We start from the raw sequence: 18,280 nt of genomic DNA on the forward strand, positions 1-18,280 counted from the left end.
ATTGGATGAAAGTATATGCAACTCGTACCAAAATTATCAGATTATAAAATGTATGTTTCATAACCTCTAATTAATCTGGAAAAAGATAAATGAGTGTATTCTTTTATTTCTTGATTAATAAATAAAAAGCTTAATTTTGTATATCTGATGCCTATTATTATTATTATATGAAAAAGTTGTCTGTCAATAAGTTTGATTTAATTTTGACAGGTTCTACAAATTGTGATGGATATCCGTGTAGATGAAGAATACATCCCATATGTACAGGTTTCATGTTTTCCTTTTATGTTAACTAGTATATGACTTATGCCAAAAAATTATTCTAGTTTCTCAGGCAAAATATGGCAAAGTTTCATTTGGGATTTTTTAGCATGTGTTAACCCTCGAGCTTTTCTTTAAAACAGATAATGATTGCTTTCTATTTTATACTCATACTATTAATATTGATCAATAAACCTTTAAGATTATATTTATCAATACTTTATAAAAATTTTGCTGATAAAACATTGTTGTAAAACATATGTTGTGTATCAGAATCTAAAGTATTTTAAAAGCATAGCACTTTTTGTCTCAATTTGCAAAATTAGAAAATACTTTAGAAGGGTACACACTTCCGGCCCCAAAACAGGTTTCGTTTCTGAGAAACTACTGTACAAATTAATTATATTGGCTTAAGTTAAAAAATATGATTATCTATTCATCCAAACTTTTAAAAGTTTCTAGATCCATGTATTCTGGAAATTGATTTTAAACACAGATCCTCAGTTAAAGATTGCTTTGCCAGTGATGGAACATTAAATTTAATGGTAGAAAACTTAATGATGATGTTTAAGATTTATATGCAATAATGACAGTATGTCTTTCTTAAACACAGCCCAAGTCAAAGTGGAAGGCAGTTCTTTAGCAGTTTTTTAACCTTAACAGTTCAGTGCTTTAGCAGTTCTTAGACAGTTTACTAGCCTTCTTCTCTCCTTAGGCAGTTTTCCTTAGCAGTCCACAGTTTAAGCAGTACTTAGCCAGTTCATTAGCAGTAACTTAGCAGTTGCTTAGCAGTTTCCTTAGCAGTATCTTAGCAGTCAATAGGAAGGTTAAGGAGAACTGCTTAAAAACTGCTTAATAACGGCATGCTAAGGTGTTTCTTTTGTTTGCTCTACTTATATGGAAATGACTCTGAGTGACCTACATATAAATTTGAAAATTTATTAACTGCTTAAAAACTGGTAAAAAGAATGCTATAAGCACTATTCTTGTCTACTTATAAGAACATAACACCACCCATATACATGATATATGAATACAAAAAATGCATTTTTGCTTCCGGCAGGGTAATTTATTGAAAAAATGACATCATATATGGGAATTTGACTTAGTATTGAGATTTAGATCTAAGGTATGAATTGTAAATGAGTCCTTTCAATAAGTCCATTTTCTTGCATAAACGTCAGTGGCATCTTTAGAGCTTGGTTATAATTGATACAGTGGACTTATAAGCTATAATCTACGGATCCCTCTATGGTAGCTTATAAATTTATTTGCAAATATTTTAATTTATATTTAGTACTTATAATTAAAATATAAAAACTAGATTAAACGTTTTATAATTTAATAGTTATCCAAATGAGAAGAGGGTATGCCTATTATATCACAAGCTCACACACTTACCATATTTTCTGAAGCATACTTTAATTACTGCCAACAAATCTTTTAGCAATTTTCCTATATCACCCAGTTCCAATATTGTTTGATCAGATTTTTATAATAATGATCTCCCATCTCGATCATGGAAATAAATTCAGATACACTTGTCACTATATAAATATTAAGTTCACATCCAGCTAGTCCAATGTGATGATCACAGATAATATTGTATTTTCCAAAGCATATTTTACTTCTTCACTGTATGGGTATAAATATATATAATATCCCAGACCATCACAAACATCTTCACAATTTGTAATTTTGAACTGATGTGGAAAAGGCGCACAAATCTTGACTGGCTTTCCTCATTGGATACAACCCTATAGTTTCAAGCAACTAAGGGGGACACAGCAGGTTGTTAATGTAACTGACGGCTGGATTTGCAAGTTGATGGGATAAAGATTAGAAGCTCATATGCTCATGCTTTTTATAATATGAAGCCTCAATTTATTACAAACTATTGTATCATTTCTAGTAAGATTTTTAGTATATTTTTTTTTCTATTTAATTTTATTTTCTGAGTAAGAACTCCTGCCTGGCCCCCAATTATTTGTGACGTTATCATCAGGAAGCATTAACAGTAACACATGGGCAGTAATGAAGGCTAGTGAAAGTTAGGACCACCAAGAGTGAAAAAGTGTTGTATTACTTCTTATAAAAAGTCGAAATGAATTAGTTGCACTTTTAGCAGTTTTGAGAAACTGCTTGTTTGACTGCTTAAGTTTCTTCAATACTGAACTGCTTACACAAATTCTTAGCAGTTTTTAAGCAGTCTGTAAGCAGTTTTAAGGAATGCTAAGACTAAGACTGTTAAGAACTGCCTAAAAACTGCCAAAAAATTGCCAGACTGCCTAATAACTGTTTATAAACTGCTAAAATAAGCAGTTCATTTTGACTTGGGAGATTGTTCCAGGAATGGTATAAAGCAGCATCATTTTCGTTGGACTGGTTATCTCTCAGATCCTAATGACACAGACACAGGGTTCCGTGCACTCTACATAACCAAAGTCTCTGTGGTATATATATCTTTATTACATTTGTTATTGGTTCATCTATAATCTGAAAGCTTGTGAACGTTTCTGATCACCATCATTGTCCGGCCTCTGTCTGACAGTTTGTCCGTAAACTTTTAACTTACAGTTGTATAGATTTTTATTTATTTATGTTTTGGAGAACGTTCAATTTCTGGGCCAATTTTACCAAAGTCTTCGTAAAGAATCTTTGGTAGTGATGCATTAATTATAATTTGTTTGAGGGTCAAGTCCAAATTCTAGAGGAGATAATTAAAAAGAAAGTAAGCATATTTAAGACGGTGTGGAATCATAATATCATTATTGGAGCAAAGTTTAAAATAGGAAGATTAAAAATTTGTTTAGAATTACCGTATTTGGCCGAGTATAATACGCATTGATGTAAAATACGCACCCCCCTTTTTGAGTCTGAAACTGGGGGGAAAAACGCAGTTCGGATGTATTATACGTAACAGAAAAATTTATTAAGCGATGTTCTGAACTATGAAAATCACGGTAATTTGTTACGAAAATCGGCGCGAGGATTAGGTGTCAAGAATTTACTGAACACACTTTTTTTTAAATACATACTTTATAACTTTCTCTTAATCCTGACATCCCGTATCGCGGCAATCTAAGAGAAAATTATTTATTCATTTATTTCAACAAAACACAAGATAATGTTGCGTAAAAGTATTAACAGATTTTTTGTAGATGTAGAATATAATACTGCTTTATATGTTTTGATCTCGGCCGTTGGTATATCAGCCCGAGCGGTTGATATCGGCCCAAGCCCTTATAGCTGAGACAATCCTAGGGTCAACATTATATAGTTAAGATATCAAAACAGCGATATGATGTATGTTGTTTATATCATGTATTATAATAAAACTAGACAATTTAGGATATTTGAATGCATACTTATATATTGGAAAAAGATTGAAAACATTCAGTTCGTATTTAAGTGGCAAGAAAATAAAATTACTATTTATTAGAGCTATCCACTTTTGTTTTAAATCTTCGTAAATGGGGTAAAGACGTAATGCTTGACGAAAGTTACTGAATAATCACAAATGGAGAATAGCGATGATGAGAAAGAATTTGACCATTAAGAAGAAATTACCCTGTATTTTTGAAACTTTTTTCCTACCGTTGCACATTTGATTATTAAGATTTGAAGGTCCCAAACTTAAGAGAGTTCTACGTACTTTCAGTTTCAAGCATGATTCCTGTCATTACAGGCTAGGCCAGAAGCTTTCAACTTAAATACATGCTTAAACATAGCATATAAAAAGAAATTTGAACATTCTTACAGCCGAAACAGATAAAGAAATCAACCCTTTCGTGTCCAAAATATAATATGTTGATATGTTCTATTTTAACAAATGTTACCTCTCTTACGTCAGGAGCAGCATCATTTGTCACACATTTCAAAAACTTTATTTTTTATGTATTAGCATTGCTTATTTATTTTCAAAAATTCCGATGTAATTTTAGTATATAAAATACCTTTCTTTAAAGCATATATACATATTTTACTGTCATACATATACACATATTAAACAGAAATAATTAAAATTTGAGGGCGAAACAACCCCTTAGTAACAGGGCAAGACATAGTGATGTTGCCCAGGGCAATGCAGCCCTGGCTTCTAACAGCTGTCGAATCACGTCAAAATCATGTGTTATAATCAAGGCTGATACACTACTAGGTTTATGTTATACATGTACTTGTAGTTATAATTCTATGTTGTTTTTATCGTGATCCCCGGAGGGAAAATAAGCCCAAAATTTGGTATCAAAATATGTAGAGAAAATATCTTTAAAAAAATTTTCTTCTCAAAAATTACTTGCCCATTGAAGATAATACTTAAATCAGCTTGTAAGCTTACTGAAATATGTAAATTCTCAATTTTCAAAATTTCAAGAACAGGGAGGGGCAAGGGGACAAAGGTGAGCATTGTGGCACAGAGACCTCTTGTTTATATTAATGTTTTCGTGTATTAAGTGCTTTACCGTAAACCTGGAAATTTTTGCTGTAGATAAATTTTTAGCAAATTTGCGAGTTTATTGCATTTGTACAAATATTTTTCTTAAAAATAAATTACCAATTAGAACATGTAAACAAAGCAGTGGTCATTCGCGAAATTTTGAAACGTATTAATAAATCAACGGCATTTTGAACCGAATTGGCAAAATAAAATCGACGTAAAAATTTCCAGATTTACGGTAAATGGCTTTTCATTGAAGTAAGGAAGATTAAGTTTATGTAATATTCCCTTGATTTTCATTGATCTTTTTATACACATTTGTGAGTAATTGAATTGACACAATTTAAAATATGAATTCAAAATTGATACCATGTCAGATTCATATATTCATATCAATTTGATGTCAGTTAATCTTGAACTGTTTATATCTAACAGATTTTCTTATAATGCAATCTTTTTATATAGACCAGATTCCAGTCCATTGCTGTGTACAAAGGCCTCTCCTCAGTCAATCAGTTGATCAGCACCACGTACAGTATATGTACAAAGTACAAGGTACAATTGTGTTCTCAGGGCCAACAGAAATTACATGATTCTGTATTACTTGTGAACTTGTCTCGACATGTCATGACATCTAATTATAATATATTATGCAAGTTTTGAAGACAGACAAATATCATTTGATATATAGAATTAGAATAATTTGTTAATAAGCAAAATATGTAAAAGTCTAGAGACAAATAAATAAAGTAAATGTAAATACAGTATTTCGTGTTTTAAAGAGACAATTATTGAATGATCTAAATAAGTACATTTAAAAAAAACTGTAAAGAGAGTCTGTGTTTTTGATGTCAATAATTCTAGAACACTGTTGTAATTTACAGAGAAATCTCCCTGACTGAGGAAATCCACACTGTTCTATTATAAAACATCAGGATAAAGAAATAGATGTCTGCTGTCAATAATGTATAGAGCAGTGTTACAGAAATCTCTCACCGTGTCTGGTGTTAGGGAGTGTCTTCACATTTCCCGTGTTACATCAGACCGGGTCTGGATCAGTGATTTTGATGGCAATCTTATACTGACAAACACACGAGGTGAAGAACTAGATCATCTGACAGATATAGGTAGAGTTTTGGGAGGACACAGTGTGAATTCTTACGGTGATCTAATTTATATAGACAGGAATTATAACATCAATAAACTGTCTACAGAGAACAAAGAAAAGACTACAATAATAAAGTACAACAACACAGCACCATGGGGACCAGAGTGTGTCTACAGCTCCCCATCCACTGGACACCTGCTGGTCGCGATGACTTACTGCACTAATAATAAATTTACAGGCAAGGTAGTGCGGTATAACTCCACAAGAGAAAACATCCAGACCATACAGCACCACAACATCACAGGTCAGGGACTGTATAGTAGTCCTGACTACATCACAGAGAACCGCAATGGAGATGTTATTGTGTCTGACTCTATCCGTGGTGCTGTAGTGGTGACAGATCGTGACGGTAATTACCGATTCTCCTACAGACGTCCTCAATCAGGATCAGGACTAGCACCACAAGGAATCTGTACTGACGCACTGTCACACATCCTGGTGTGTGATTGGGACACCCAGTCAGTACAGATGTTAGACTGTGATGGTCACTATCTGACAGAGATAAAGACATCACAACACGGGATAAACACACCATACGGCCTGAGTTATGATGAGGACACACACCTACTGTGGGTAGGGGATTACAGACACAACACAGTCAACATATACAGTGTGGTACATACAGACTCTCTGACTGGTAAGTAATAATATACAGTTATAGTTCAGTATGTTTAATTAGTTTAATTGTTTTACAATACTCTATGTACACAATATGTTAGATAATTTAATAATTACTGGGAAAGTCATGACTGAATTAAATTACAATGATTGTTTTCAGTTTGATGACATATTGCATGTTTAGTTTGATTACAACTAGACAAGAAATATTTCTATGATGAGGATACATTAATTATAAAAAGTATTAAACTATAGAAACATTATTCATATATTATGTTTATTATTTAATTAGTGTTCTTTTAATATATACTTGGTTTAGGAAAATATTTTTTTTAAGCTTTGATGTCTTTGACAAATGCGGATTCGTAGCAGATCAAATTTATCATATTTTTTTTTTTACATATGAAAATAAGAATTCTCTTCTACATCAAGTGCACATGCTAAACATGCTAAATATTCTAACTGGTAATTGATTGTTTGAACAACTCTGATTAATTTTAACTTCTGTTTTGGTAGACATGATGATTGTGGATGAAACTTTATTAGTATATATGCATAAATATTAAAGCTTCGGGTTCCTAATTTGAGGAAATTGAAGGGGGATGGAAAGGTGTGTTTTATATTTATTTTAAAAGTGTTTGTATGTCACTGACACATGTCTAAGGAAATGGAATCTAGAAAATAGTTAACTGTTTAATGGGGTGTGGGCCGGGTGTTAGGTATTAGGTATAGGGAGGCATTAGGGGTTTGGAGGGCGACATTTTATTTCACTAAACAGTATATTGATATAGTTTTTTTTTCAATACTTTATTCAAGCAAAAATAATTTAATCTCTCAGAAGACAAACTGTTAGTTTTGATATCAACACCAGCTCAGTCTAGGAATGTTGTGTATTTCTGTAGCAGGTGTGGGGGAAATCTACACGGTGTACTGGGGTGACATCTTACATACATGTATATAACAAATAATATTCACTGACTTCAGCTGTTAATCCTGTTATAACCATGTTGCATTGATCGTCTTCCCAGAATTTTTTTTGTCTGTTTGAATCAAATAGTAAATTATTTACATTAAAGTGTACAGTAAAAAATCAAAATGAGAGACTCACCAGTACCATGAGTAATATAGGGAAACATTGAGAAAATATATGATAATGATAATTCAAAAATACTAGATATATCTTTATGTATATTGTGTACTGTATATTTTTTTTCTTGTTAAAAGAGCTCCCACTGGAGGATTTCAAATGTGAGACTTAACAGTAAATATGGGGAAACTTTTATATATGACAATGATGAAATGCTAGATATGTTTATGTATCTTGTGTATATTGTTTTATAAGTTTTTCTCTTTTGACATGTTTTAAAAGGTCTCCCTGTGGAGGATTTCAAATGCAGGAAACATCCAAGCCGTCCGTTATCCCAGTTCTGTATCCCGTGTGACGTCACCTTGTGTATAATGTGCATCTTGACATCTGGTGAACATAAAAAACATGATGTTAGAAATGTTGAGAAATTATTCAGAGAAATTCACAAGGAAAAAGGTTTGTAATTATACAGAATGTGTTTTATTTGAAACATCTAGACCAAAATAATCAACCGTGTCCTTCATTTTTAGCTCACCTGTGCTGAAAGCTCAAGTGAGCTTTTCTGATCACATTTTGTCTGTAGTCCATGTGTCCGTCTGTCTGTAAGCTTCTCAAAGAACAACTGGACCAGGGTGAAGGGGATTCAAGTTTGTTCATTTGAAGGACCATGCCCTAATTCAGGGAGATAATTCAAAAATAGTGCTAATTAAGAGGAATGTTTTAAAAATCTTTTTCTCAAGAACCACTGGGCTAGGAAAGTTGAAACTTTTGTGGACACATCTTTAGGTAGTGTAAATTCAAATTTATTCAAATCATGACCCCCAGGAGTAGAGCAGGGCCACATGGGAAGATCAAAGTTTTACAGAGAAATAATATGGGAAAAATCTTTTAATTCTAAAGAATAGCAAGACATGATTGGTTATATTTCCATGGAAGCATCCTCAAGTAGTGTAGTATGAAATTTTTTTAAATCATGACCCCAGGGGTAGGGTAGGACCACGATTGATGATCAAAATATTACATTTTAAGTTTACATTTTAAAAACAATTTTTTCCAAAACCATTGGGTCAGGAAAAATTAAAAACATATAGGAGCATCCACAGGTTGTGTGGATTTAAGTTTTTTTTTTTTCAAATATTGACCTCTGTGGGTTGGGAGGGGGCAAAATAAACTATGATCAAATTTTCCATACAAAAACATAGGAAAAATCTTTTTTTTTTTTAATCTTCAAACAACAACAGAGCCATGATTGGTCAAGTTATATGGAAGCCCCCTTTGGTAGTGTAGATTCACGTTGTTCAAATAATGACCCCCATGGGGTATGGTGGGGGCCACAATAGATTGATTGATTGATTATATACTGTTTAACGTCCCTCTTTAGAATATTTCACTTATATGGAGACGTCACCATTGCCGACGAAGGACTGCAAATTTAGGCCTATGCTTGGCACTATGGCTTTTGAGCAGGGAGGGATCTTTATCGTGCCACACCTGCTGTGACACGGGGCCTCGGTTTATACGGTCTCATCCGCAGGACCTCCCCATTTAGTCGCTTTTTACCACAAGAAAGGGGGTACTGAGGACCTATTATAACCCGGATCCCCACGGGGTGTTTAAGCTTACAGGAATTTTTTTTCAAAACCTTTAACCCCGTGATTTGTCATTGAAATATGGTAACATATACTGAACTAGCAAAAGTGCTTAGGTGAATGATGTGACCCATGGGCCTCTTGTTGAGAGTTTTACCATTTCGTAACTTATAAGTCCACTGGAGTTATGTTAATTAAGGCCTTCCGTTTCCAACGGAAGACCTTCTACTGATTCTGTTGGTAAATATTATTATTCTTTTTTTTCTTCTGCTTCCTAGACCGTAACTTTGAGGCCTCATATCTCACGCATTTCTCAACGGATTTCGCTCAAATTTTCAGAGGTTATAGACGTTAATAAACTCTATCAGAATGCTGACTAAAATTTCAAAAAAGTCACTTCTGGTTTTGAGTTATTTCCCTTTAAACGAAAATTTATAGGCTTTCGTTTCCAGACAAAGGCTCAGAGACGACTTAAGCTGGAGCAGAAATTCTGCTGATTTTAGATAATAGAAGGATTGAAGTTGTGCACATCGGTTTTTGTTTTTTGACTTCTCTATTCAAAATGGTGCTATATAGGGTTAAAAATTAGAAGGCTTAAAAGAACTAAAAATTACTCATATTTTGCATCTCATCTTCTAAACTAAAAATATTTTGTTAAAATATATAGAACAGAATTTGTGCATAATTAGAATATCTTTCAAAAGATATGTCGGAAAAAAGGGCTAACCCCTAAATTAAGGGATCTAGAGGGGCCAAACGTTTTTTCCAGATATCTCAAAAAGTATTGAGAATTTGTTATACATCAAAGAAGCAAAGTTGTTGAAAATGTCAAGTTTAATCAAATGGAGTCGTCCAATTACGTCCAGCGTCGTCACTTCCGGCCAAACCGGAAGTAGTCGGAAAACACATATTTTTGCCGTTTTTGACATGTTTTGGGTAACATATGTCTCTTGGAGCTTAAAAATTAATTTTCCGTGCGTCGTCATCACTTTCGGTCAAACCAGAAGTAGCAAAAATGGCTTATTTTTGCATTAATTAACATAGCTTTATAGGATTCAAAGCATTTTAGGGCGTTATTTCTCATATTTGTTAAACATAGGTAATCAGAGATTACAGAGCTCACCTCAACGAATGTTGTCTGTAAGTAAGGCAAAGTTACACAATTAACCAACAAAAAGTGTACATTCCAAAAATGAAAATATTTAAGCAATTTTGATCCGATACTTTGAAATAGACCTACATAAAAAATTTAATCTAGTTCTTCTTCGTAAAAATGTAATCAAAATCCAGCATCTGAAGCAAATTTGAGAGTTTCATCTCTTGATGCAACATTTGTGCAAGTTTGGTTTATACAATCTTATATAAGCCTAATAGTTTTTTTGGAAATAGACCTGCAACCATAACTTTTACCTGGTCTATTATCTGAAAAATGTATGTCGAATTCAGCATCCGAAGCAAGTCCATTACCGGCATTAGTGTGCATCCTAAGATGTATTGTCCATGCAAGTTTGCTCATTATAGGGCTCATAGTTAATTGGAAATGAAACATCTTCAAAAACATTTTCACTCATCCACAAAAAGTAGGTCAGATTCAGCATCCGAAGCAAGCCTGGTAGTATGCATCCTAATATGTATCATCCATGCAAGTTTGGTCATTAAAGAACTCATAGTTACTTGAAAATGAAACCTGCACCAAAAACTTTAACCTGTTCACTCAACCAAAAATGTAGGTCAGATTCAGCATCTGAAGCAAGCCCTGTAGTGTGCATCCTTAGATGTATCATCCCTGCAAGTTTGGTCAACATAGGGCTTAAAGTTACTTGCAAATGAAACCTGCACAAAAAAATTAACCTGTTCACTCAACCAGAAAATGTAGGTCAGATTCAGCATCTGAAGCAAGCCCAGTAGTGTGCATCCTTAGATGTCTCATCCATGCAAGTTTGGTAAAAATAGGGCTTATAGTTACTTGGAATTAAAACCTGCACCAAAAACTTTAACCTGTTCACTCAACCAGAAAATGTAGGTCAGATTCAGCGTCTGAAGCAAGCCCAGTAGTATGCATCCTTAGATGTATCATCCATGCAAGTTTGGTCAACATAGGACTTATAGTTACTTGCAAATGAAACCTGCACAAAAAAATTTAATCTGTTCACTCAACTGGAAAATGTAGGTCAGATTCAGCATCCGAAGCAAGCCTGGTAGTATGCATCCTTAGATGTAACATCCATGCAAGTTTGGTCAACATAAGACTTATAGTTAATTGGAAATGAAACCTTCACCAAAAACTTTAACCTGTTCACTCAACTTGAAAATGTAGATCAGATTCAGCATCCGAAGCAAGCCTGGTAGTATGCATCTCTAGATGTATCATCCATGCAAGTTTGGTCGACATAGGGCTTATAGTTACTTGGAAATGAAACCTACACCAAAAACTGCACCAAAAATGTTAATCTGCTCCAAAAAAACATTTATCTGGTCATTTCTTTGTTTAAACTGCAGCATATGAATCTTGGACTGGTACAATGAAAGACACTAAAAGCATCTTCCATGCATGTCTAATCAACATAGGACACAGAAGTACTTGAAAAGAAAACTGCCCCAAAAAACTTAACTTTAACCTGGGACGCCGACACCGACGCCGAGGGTATCACATAAGCTCCCCCAAAATTCGTTGAGGTGAGCTAAAAATGAAAGGTACTTCTGGTCAAACAGAACGGAAGACCTACTCGTTGCTTTGCAACGAGCTTTGCTCTAGTTATAGCTATATGTTTTTCTTTGTGTATGTCCATTGTGCGTCTCGAATTAATATTTGAAAATTGTTACTTTCGGTAAAATTTCAACAAATTTTGGTGAAGAGGAACAAAATTTTGAAGTTCATGGTTCTTGTCCACCTTGGGTCTGATGGGCTGGACTTCACTCAATCTCTATTATAACTTTTCCCACTGTTTTTAATTTGAACAGGAAAGTGCATGAAGTGTCCCCTCGTTATACCCCCCTCCCCATGTTACAATGCCACCCCACTAAAGAATCAGGGGCAGTTAGCATATATGAGCTGCCCAATATTTTTTAAACATTTTTATACCAGTGCTATTGTTAAGTTGGTTTATTTTTCATATAACGAGATGTCCAGTTTGATGTTAATGGCAATAAAATTTTCAACCTTTAATTTTTAGCTGAGTTATCAGTATGTGAAGTTGTGTGATTTTTCCGGAATTGAGAAATTTACGTCAAATTCTCACATTCCAAACAAGATTTAGATATGGCTGCACGAAAACAACAGAATAAAAATTTAATAGATTGTTTAAAATGACATAATTAATTATATCCCAAAATATCATTCTGTTGTTTGCATGCGGCCACCCTGAAAAATATATAAAACGATGGTTTTTGAGGCCGATTTTGATCGCTTCCGGTTTCAGTATTTATATTCAGACGTAAACGAAGTTGGAGGAAACAGAAAATGTGACAGTAGATTTATCGAAGTTCTAAACATTTAACAGGTAGGGATGAATTGAAAATAAGAGCAATTGTATTTTTACATGCACTACTTACATGCATTGTTCAAAATTACATCCCCTCCTAAACTTATGTATGATATGACAGACTCCGCTAACTGCATGAACTCGGGGGGACGGTAATCATGTCAATCAGTTGAAGATAGAAAATGTGTATCTAAAATATATTAAACAGGAACACAACATGCTATCTTCTTTGAAAGAAAAATTAGATCACAAAAAGTTGACTTAATCATCGATTCTCTTTAATTTAGGCACAGGTACTTGGGTCGTGGTTTATATAAAATATTTATAATGTACCTTATTGATATGTAAAAGTAAAAAAAGTACTTTTTTACATATCAATAAGGTACATTATAAATATTTATAAACCACGACCCAAGTACCTGTGGATTTAGGCCTCCATGATTAGCCGCGTTTTATCAGTTGTGAAAATATTTACATATAAGGCATTAAAATATAAATATACTACATTTCTATGTTGGTGTTTATAACATATTTTTCTGTCTGAGTACAAATACAACCGAGTCTAGCGTTTGTGTATTCAAGAGACCTTACCCTCAATACCCTAGTACCTTTGTACTTTGTGTAAATGTATGGTGTGCTATAAGAGTCAAAAATAATTTTAAAAATGGTAAAAGGCTTGTTTTTGTTTTTTGTAAAACCGTTAAAGAAATAAAAAAAAGTTAGTTTCTTAAAAAATAAGCTAACATCACTAAATCTAATAAATATTCTTTGCAGAATAAATGATATATATTCTTTCTATTTTCCTTGTGGGAACAACCTATTTTTTGTTGTTTTTTTAACCAATTAATTAAAATATTATAAGTAATGTAAAATTAAACTTTTGTAAGTATTAAAAAAATTAGATTTAATACCTTGGGATATTATAAATTCATTTAAGTCACCATTTAAATGAAAAAAAAAATGTTTGTCATTACAAGGTTCATCTTTTTTGTTTTAATTTAAAGTACCCAATAATGTTTTTGCCTCCGATTTTATTCATTAAACCCAAATAGGTAAATCAATAAAACTGCTATTTAAACTGATTTCATGAATGAAATAATTTTATATTATACCTGGTAATATTAATAAATTATTCCCTTTTTTCTCATTTATATAAAGAAAATCTTATGCAAATGTATATACACTGTACAAGTAAACCCCCCCTCCTTCCATAGTTATAGACAAAATGTGCATACATAATATATATAGTAATTTAATTTTGATATTAATATTTTAATTGTAGGATGCCTGGAGATGGTCCAAAACAATATCCTGCTACTGGAGCTGTTACTTGATGGTATTGTCAGTGCCGTGCTGGAGCCAGAGTTGTCGGGGCATGTGCACATGTGGCCTCAGTATTGTGGTTTCTTGGCTATGAAAGACACAAACTTTGCAGTAAGACCTACTCAAGACTGGGCTGACTACCTGAGGATGCAGCCGTGCTTCCTGCAGTAATGGATGGCTCATCAGAAAGTGAAATGAGTGCAACAGAAGATTGACATGAATTGCGACATTGGTTTATTGAGAGTGAACATTATTAAGAGTGAAAATTCAGCAGATTATAGGCGTCTCCATATGAGTGAAAATTCTCGAGAGGGACTTAAACAATATGCAATCAATCAATCAAACAATCAATCAATCATTCTACAGGTTATGATATCCACTGCATTAGACTCCCATTATTGTTTGAACAATATAGTTGAAGGCTGTGTATATATTGTTATTTATTAATTGTTAATAGGGATTTTAATGTATCTATGATTTTTTTAATGTTTAAATTGTGATTTCTTAACATCTGTTTTATAATTGAGAAATTAAAATATAGAACATTGTACATCCCAAAAACATATTAGATTCATTGCATAAGTTTAATAAGTTCTGTTGTAAATATTGAAAGATTAATTATGTACCTTGACAAATGATGTGATTTGTTATTATCTTATGATTATACTTCATGAATAGTTGTTATCAAAATAAATATACTGATGTAAAATGCATAATGCATCACAAAATGTTTCTCAGATAATAGTAACAATTATAGTTTATTATGCAGTGTGTTTATTTGCATATTGAACTTTGTTAATAATTAACATGACTACAAGTACTTGTTATTTTTTGTAATACAATGCAATTACAAAACCTTTCCAGACAAACATGTTCTAGTATAACTAATTCTTTGATGCTTAGTTCATTTTTATGACATTGTGAGGATGAGGATGATGAACATTATCTTATTATGAGTAAATGTAGTGTATAAGGCATGAATGGTGTGATGTTTAACTTCTATGATCTTTTTGGTAAAAGTATAGGTGGGTGATGGGAATTCTAGAATTTGTTTATGGAAACTGAAATCCCTTATTGCTATTTTTGTCAAGTTTAATGAATTGTTATTAAAAATGTTAGTTGAATACATTTCTTGTTTGTTCACTTTGTGCATTCAATATATTTTTAGCTCACCTGAGCCGAAGGCTCAAGTGAGCTTCTCTGATCGAAATTTGTCCGTTGTCTGTCGTCGTTGTAGTCGTTGTCATTGTTGTTGTCGTAAACTTTTCACATTTTCATCTTCTTCTCAAGAACCACTGGGCCAATTTCAACCAAACTTGGCACAAAGTATCCTTAGGTGAAGGGGATTCAAGTTTGTTCAAATGAAGGGCCACGCCCTTTACAAGGGGAGATAATTATGAAAAAATTAATGGCATTTAAAAAAATCTTCTTCTCAAGAACCCCTGGGTCAAGATAGATGAAATTCATGTGGAATCTTCCTCAGGTAGTGTAGATTCAAGTTTGTTCAAATCATTACCCCGGGGGTAGGGCGGGGCCAAAATGGCCGATCAAAGTTTTACATAGGAATATACAGGGAAAATCTTTAAACATCTTCTTCTCAAGAACCAGTTGGGCAGGAAGGATGAAACTAATATAATGTGGAATCATCTCAGGTAGTGTAAATTCAAGTTTGTTCAAAGCATGACCCCCGGGGGTAGGGTGGGGCCAAAATGGCCGATCAAAGTTTTTCATAAGAATGTAAAGGGAAATCTTTTAAAATCTCCTTCTCAAGTACTTCAAAGACATGATTAGTGATATTTATATGAAATCATCCTCAGGTAGTGTAGATTCTAGTTTGTTCAAATCAAGACCCCTTAGGGGTTAAGATTTAAGCCCCCACCCTTAACTCGGTAAACTTTCATTTCTGATCTGATATTTGCTTTTTCCTAGCCGGTGTGCTCAGGTGAGCGCTGTGGCCCCTGGGCCTCTTGTTATGTTAAATACATAAAATAGTACTTGTCTTTGAAATAACATTTTTCTGTAAATTTAAAATAATATAAAGGTTATTTTTTTCTCATTTATAGTTTCTGATAGAGTTAATATGATTTTATTTGAAATATTTTTACCGTAAAGTACATATTATGAGTGGAGTCCATTTAAAGACATCTTAAGTTCCCAGATATCTCTGATTTTGAACATAAAACAACTGTTTTACATTAAAATCTGTTTTTAACCACTTTTAGCTAAACAATATAGTTTTTGTTCACATCTTTAAGACCATTTCTGTTGTATTTGTATTAAAAATCCATCTTTTATTTCTTTAATTATATGTACAGGAAAAAAAAATATTTAAAAATTTCCAGAAATCAGTGAAAATTGAGTTATTTTTGTATAGACCCCAAAATGTCTTAATAGTGGTTTTTTCGTCAAAATATGTCTGAAAAGGTGTGATTCAATCATAATTCTTTTAATATTTATAATATTTTGTCCATTATGGTTGGGACATATTTAGGGTCTTAATGCCCCTGATTCTTTGAAGTCCCTTTCTCCTCGTTATATAAAACCACACCATTTGGAGTATAAATCTGTCTGTTACTGTTATTATCACCCCCATTAGTTCCGTCAATTAGTGTCAAATTTGTCACAGAGTATCCTTGGCCCAAGGGCTACCATTTGTACTAAAATTAGGGGTGGGACCCTAAAACAAGGGGAGATAATCATGAAAATAAAACCAAAAGTACTGGTTGCTAAAAAATCTTCTTCTCCAGAACCACCAGGCAGATTTTCACCAAACTTACATACAAGGGTCAGGATATGTTGAAGATTAAAAATTGTTCAAGGCATGATCCTGGGGAAAAGGGCGTGCTCTCAAGGTCACTTCAAATTTGACTAAAATTTACACTTATTAAAATTGTTGATATTTTGCTTACTATAAAGACTAGGATCATCAAATCTTGTAAGTTGATGCATCTCAGGACTTGAAATCATCTTAATACAAAAATAGGTCACGGTGACCTACTTTTTAAATTTTACAATCTTTTGTTATCAAATTGATTTGGAGGTATATTTTGGACACTTTAAGGCCTATGATCATAAAACTTTGTCAGTTGGTGCATCTTGGGTCCACAAACAACATCAACTTAAAAGTAGGCCATCGTGACCTACTTTTTATACGCCCTTCTTAAGACAGGACATATTTTGTTATAGGCTTCGTGTCCGTCTGTCCGTCTGTCTGTTAGCTTTTTCGTTTCCGGCTCATAACTCTAATACTACTAGGCCTAGGATTTTCAAATTTGTCATCTAATGCATCTTGGGTAGAAGGTGTGTTGCGCACAAAAAATAGGTCGCTCTGACCTTTAATTAAGAAGTTATAGCCAAATATGGAAAAATCCTTTCCGGCCCATAACTAGAAAACCATAAGACCTACAATCATCAAACTTGGCCAGTTTATGCATCTTAGGAAGACCAATTTCAAGGTCACTGTGACCTTTAATTTAAGTGATTTTTTTTTTAAAATGTGTCTTTTTACTATTCATTAACACATTCCAAATAATGTAAGAGTATTGGACTGTTCTTGTTAAAAAAGTGTTAAATCAAGAAAATACTTATTTTTTCTAAGCATATACTTGACAGCAATCTATAACAAATATAATGCATGTCAGAGAAATCCTGCCTCTCCCATGAGAGTAATTATCAAGCACTGGTCAAGAAGAATTTTGATAACAGAAAATTGCATGTCAAATTAGAGAGAAATTAATGGGTTTTGAGTGTGAGGAACTAACTGACAGAGCATTGGTGTTATCTATATCCCTTGAGTATTGGGTAAATGGGTACTAAGCCTATGTGATTAAAAATAGCTCTTGTTGACTAGCTTAAGTTTTAAAATGAAGTTGATGAAAAGTAATTAAAACTATTTTGACTTGCGTAATAGACTAATCTTATATTATGTAATATTATTAATTTAAAAACGAATTTTATGGGGTGGGGTGGAATCAGCATGTCCATATGAATTACATATTAAAACCTGTTGGAAATTAAATCTCAACCAAATCAAAAATCTTTGAGTATTTTATATATTTTTAAAAAAAAATTATAGTAGATAGTGCAGACCCTTTCATCTCTTGGTAGTAATGAGTAGACAAGCATCCAGTTAAAGTTTAATTAATGAGTTCAATGTTGGAAGGCTAGCTGTCACAGTCGCTCTGATTAAGCTGTATCCTTTGGGGATTAGACAGAGGAACTGTTGGTCAGTTTATAACATATGTCATTTGATGGCCAGCCTTTTCTTTTCAAAATTAATTTGGTGTAGATTAAGTTGTTTAAAAGACTAATTTG

At 33.1% G+C, this 18,280-nt stretch overlaps 1 protein-coding gene and 1 long non-coding RNA gene across 2 annotated transcripts; both read left to right on the top strand.

Annotated features, from left to right (window-relative positions):
• The first annotated feature begins 217 nt into the window (after positions 1–217).
• LOC134233186 (uncharacterized) lies at positions 218–5,295 on the top strand. The gene is made up of 3 exons (XR_009984931.1): positions 218–267; positions 2,602–2,714; positions 5,165–5,295. It is a non-coding gene; the product is annotated as an uncharacterized LOC134233186 (long non-coding RNA).
• A 344-nt stretch (positions 5,296–5,639) lies between these two features.
• LOC134233185 (tripartite motif-containing protein 3-like) lies at positions 5,640–8,149 on the top strand (the record flags this gene model as incomplete). Its single annotated transcript, XM_062715174.1, has 2 exons — positions 5,640–6,504; positions 7,855–8,149. Coding segments are annotated over 2 exons (1,047 nt in total), but the record flags the coding sequence as incomplete, so codon positions are not given.
• Between the last annotated feature and the right edge of the window lie 10,131 nt (positions 8,150–18,280).

This window comes from Saccostrea cucullata, unplaced genomic scaffold (assembly GCF_032062105.1).
Source record: "Saccostrea cucullata isolate Sc308-1 unplaced genomic scaffold, CSIRO_AGI_Scuc_v1 ctg4162, whole genome shotgun sequence".
Lineage (NCBI taxonomy): Eukaryota > Metazoa > Mollusca > Bivalvia > Ostreida > Ostreidae > Saccostrea > Saccostrea cuccullata.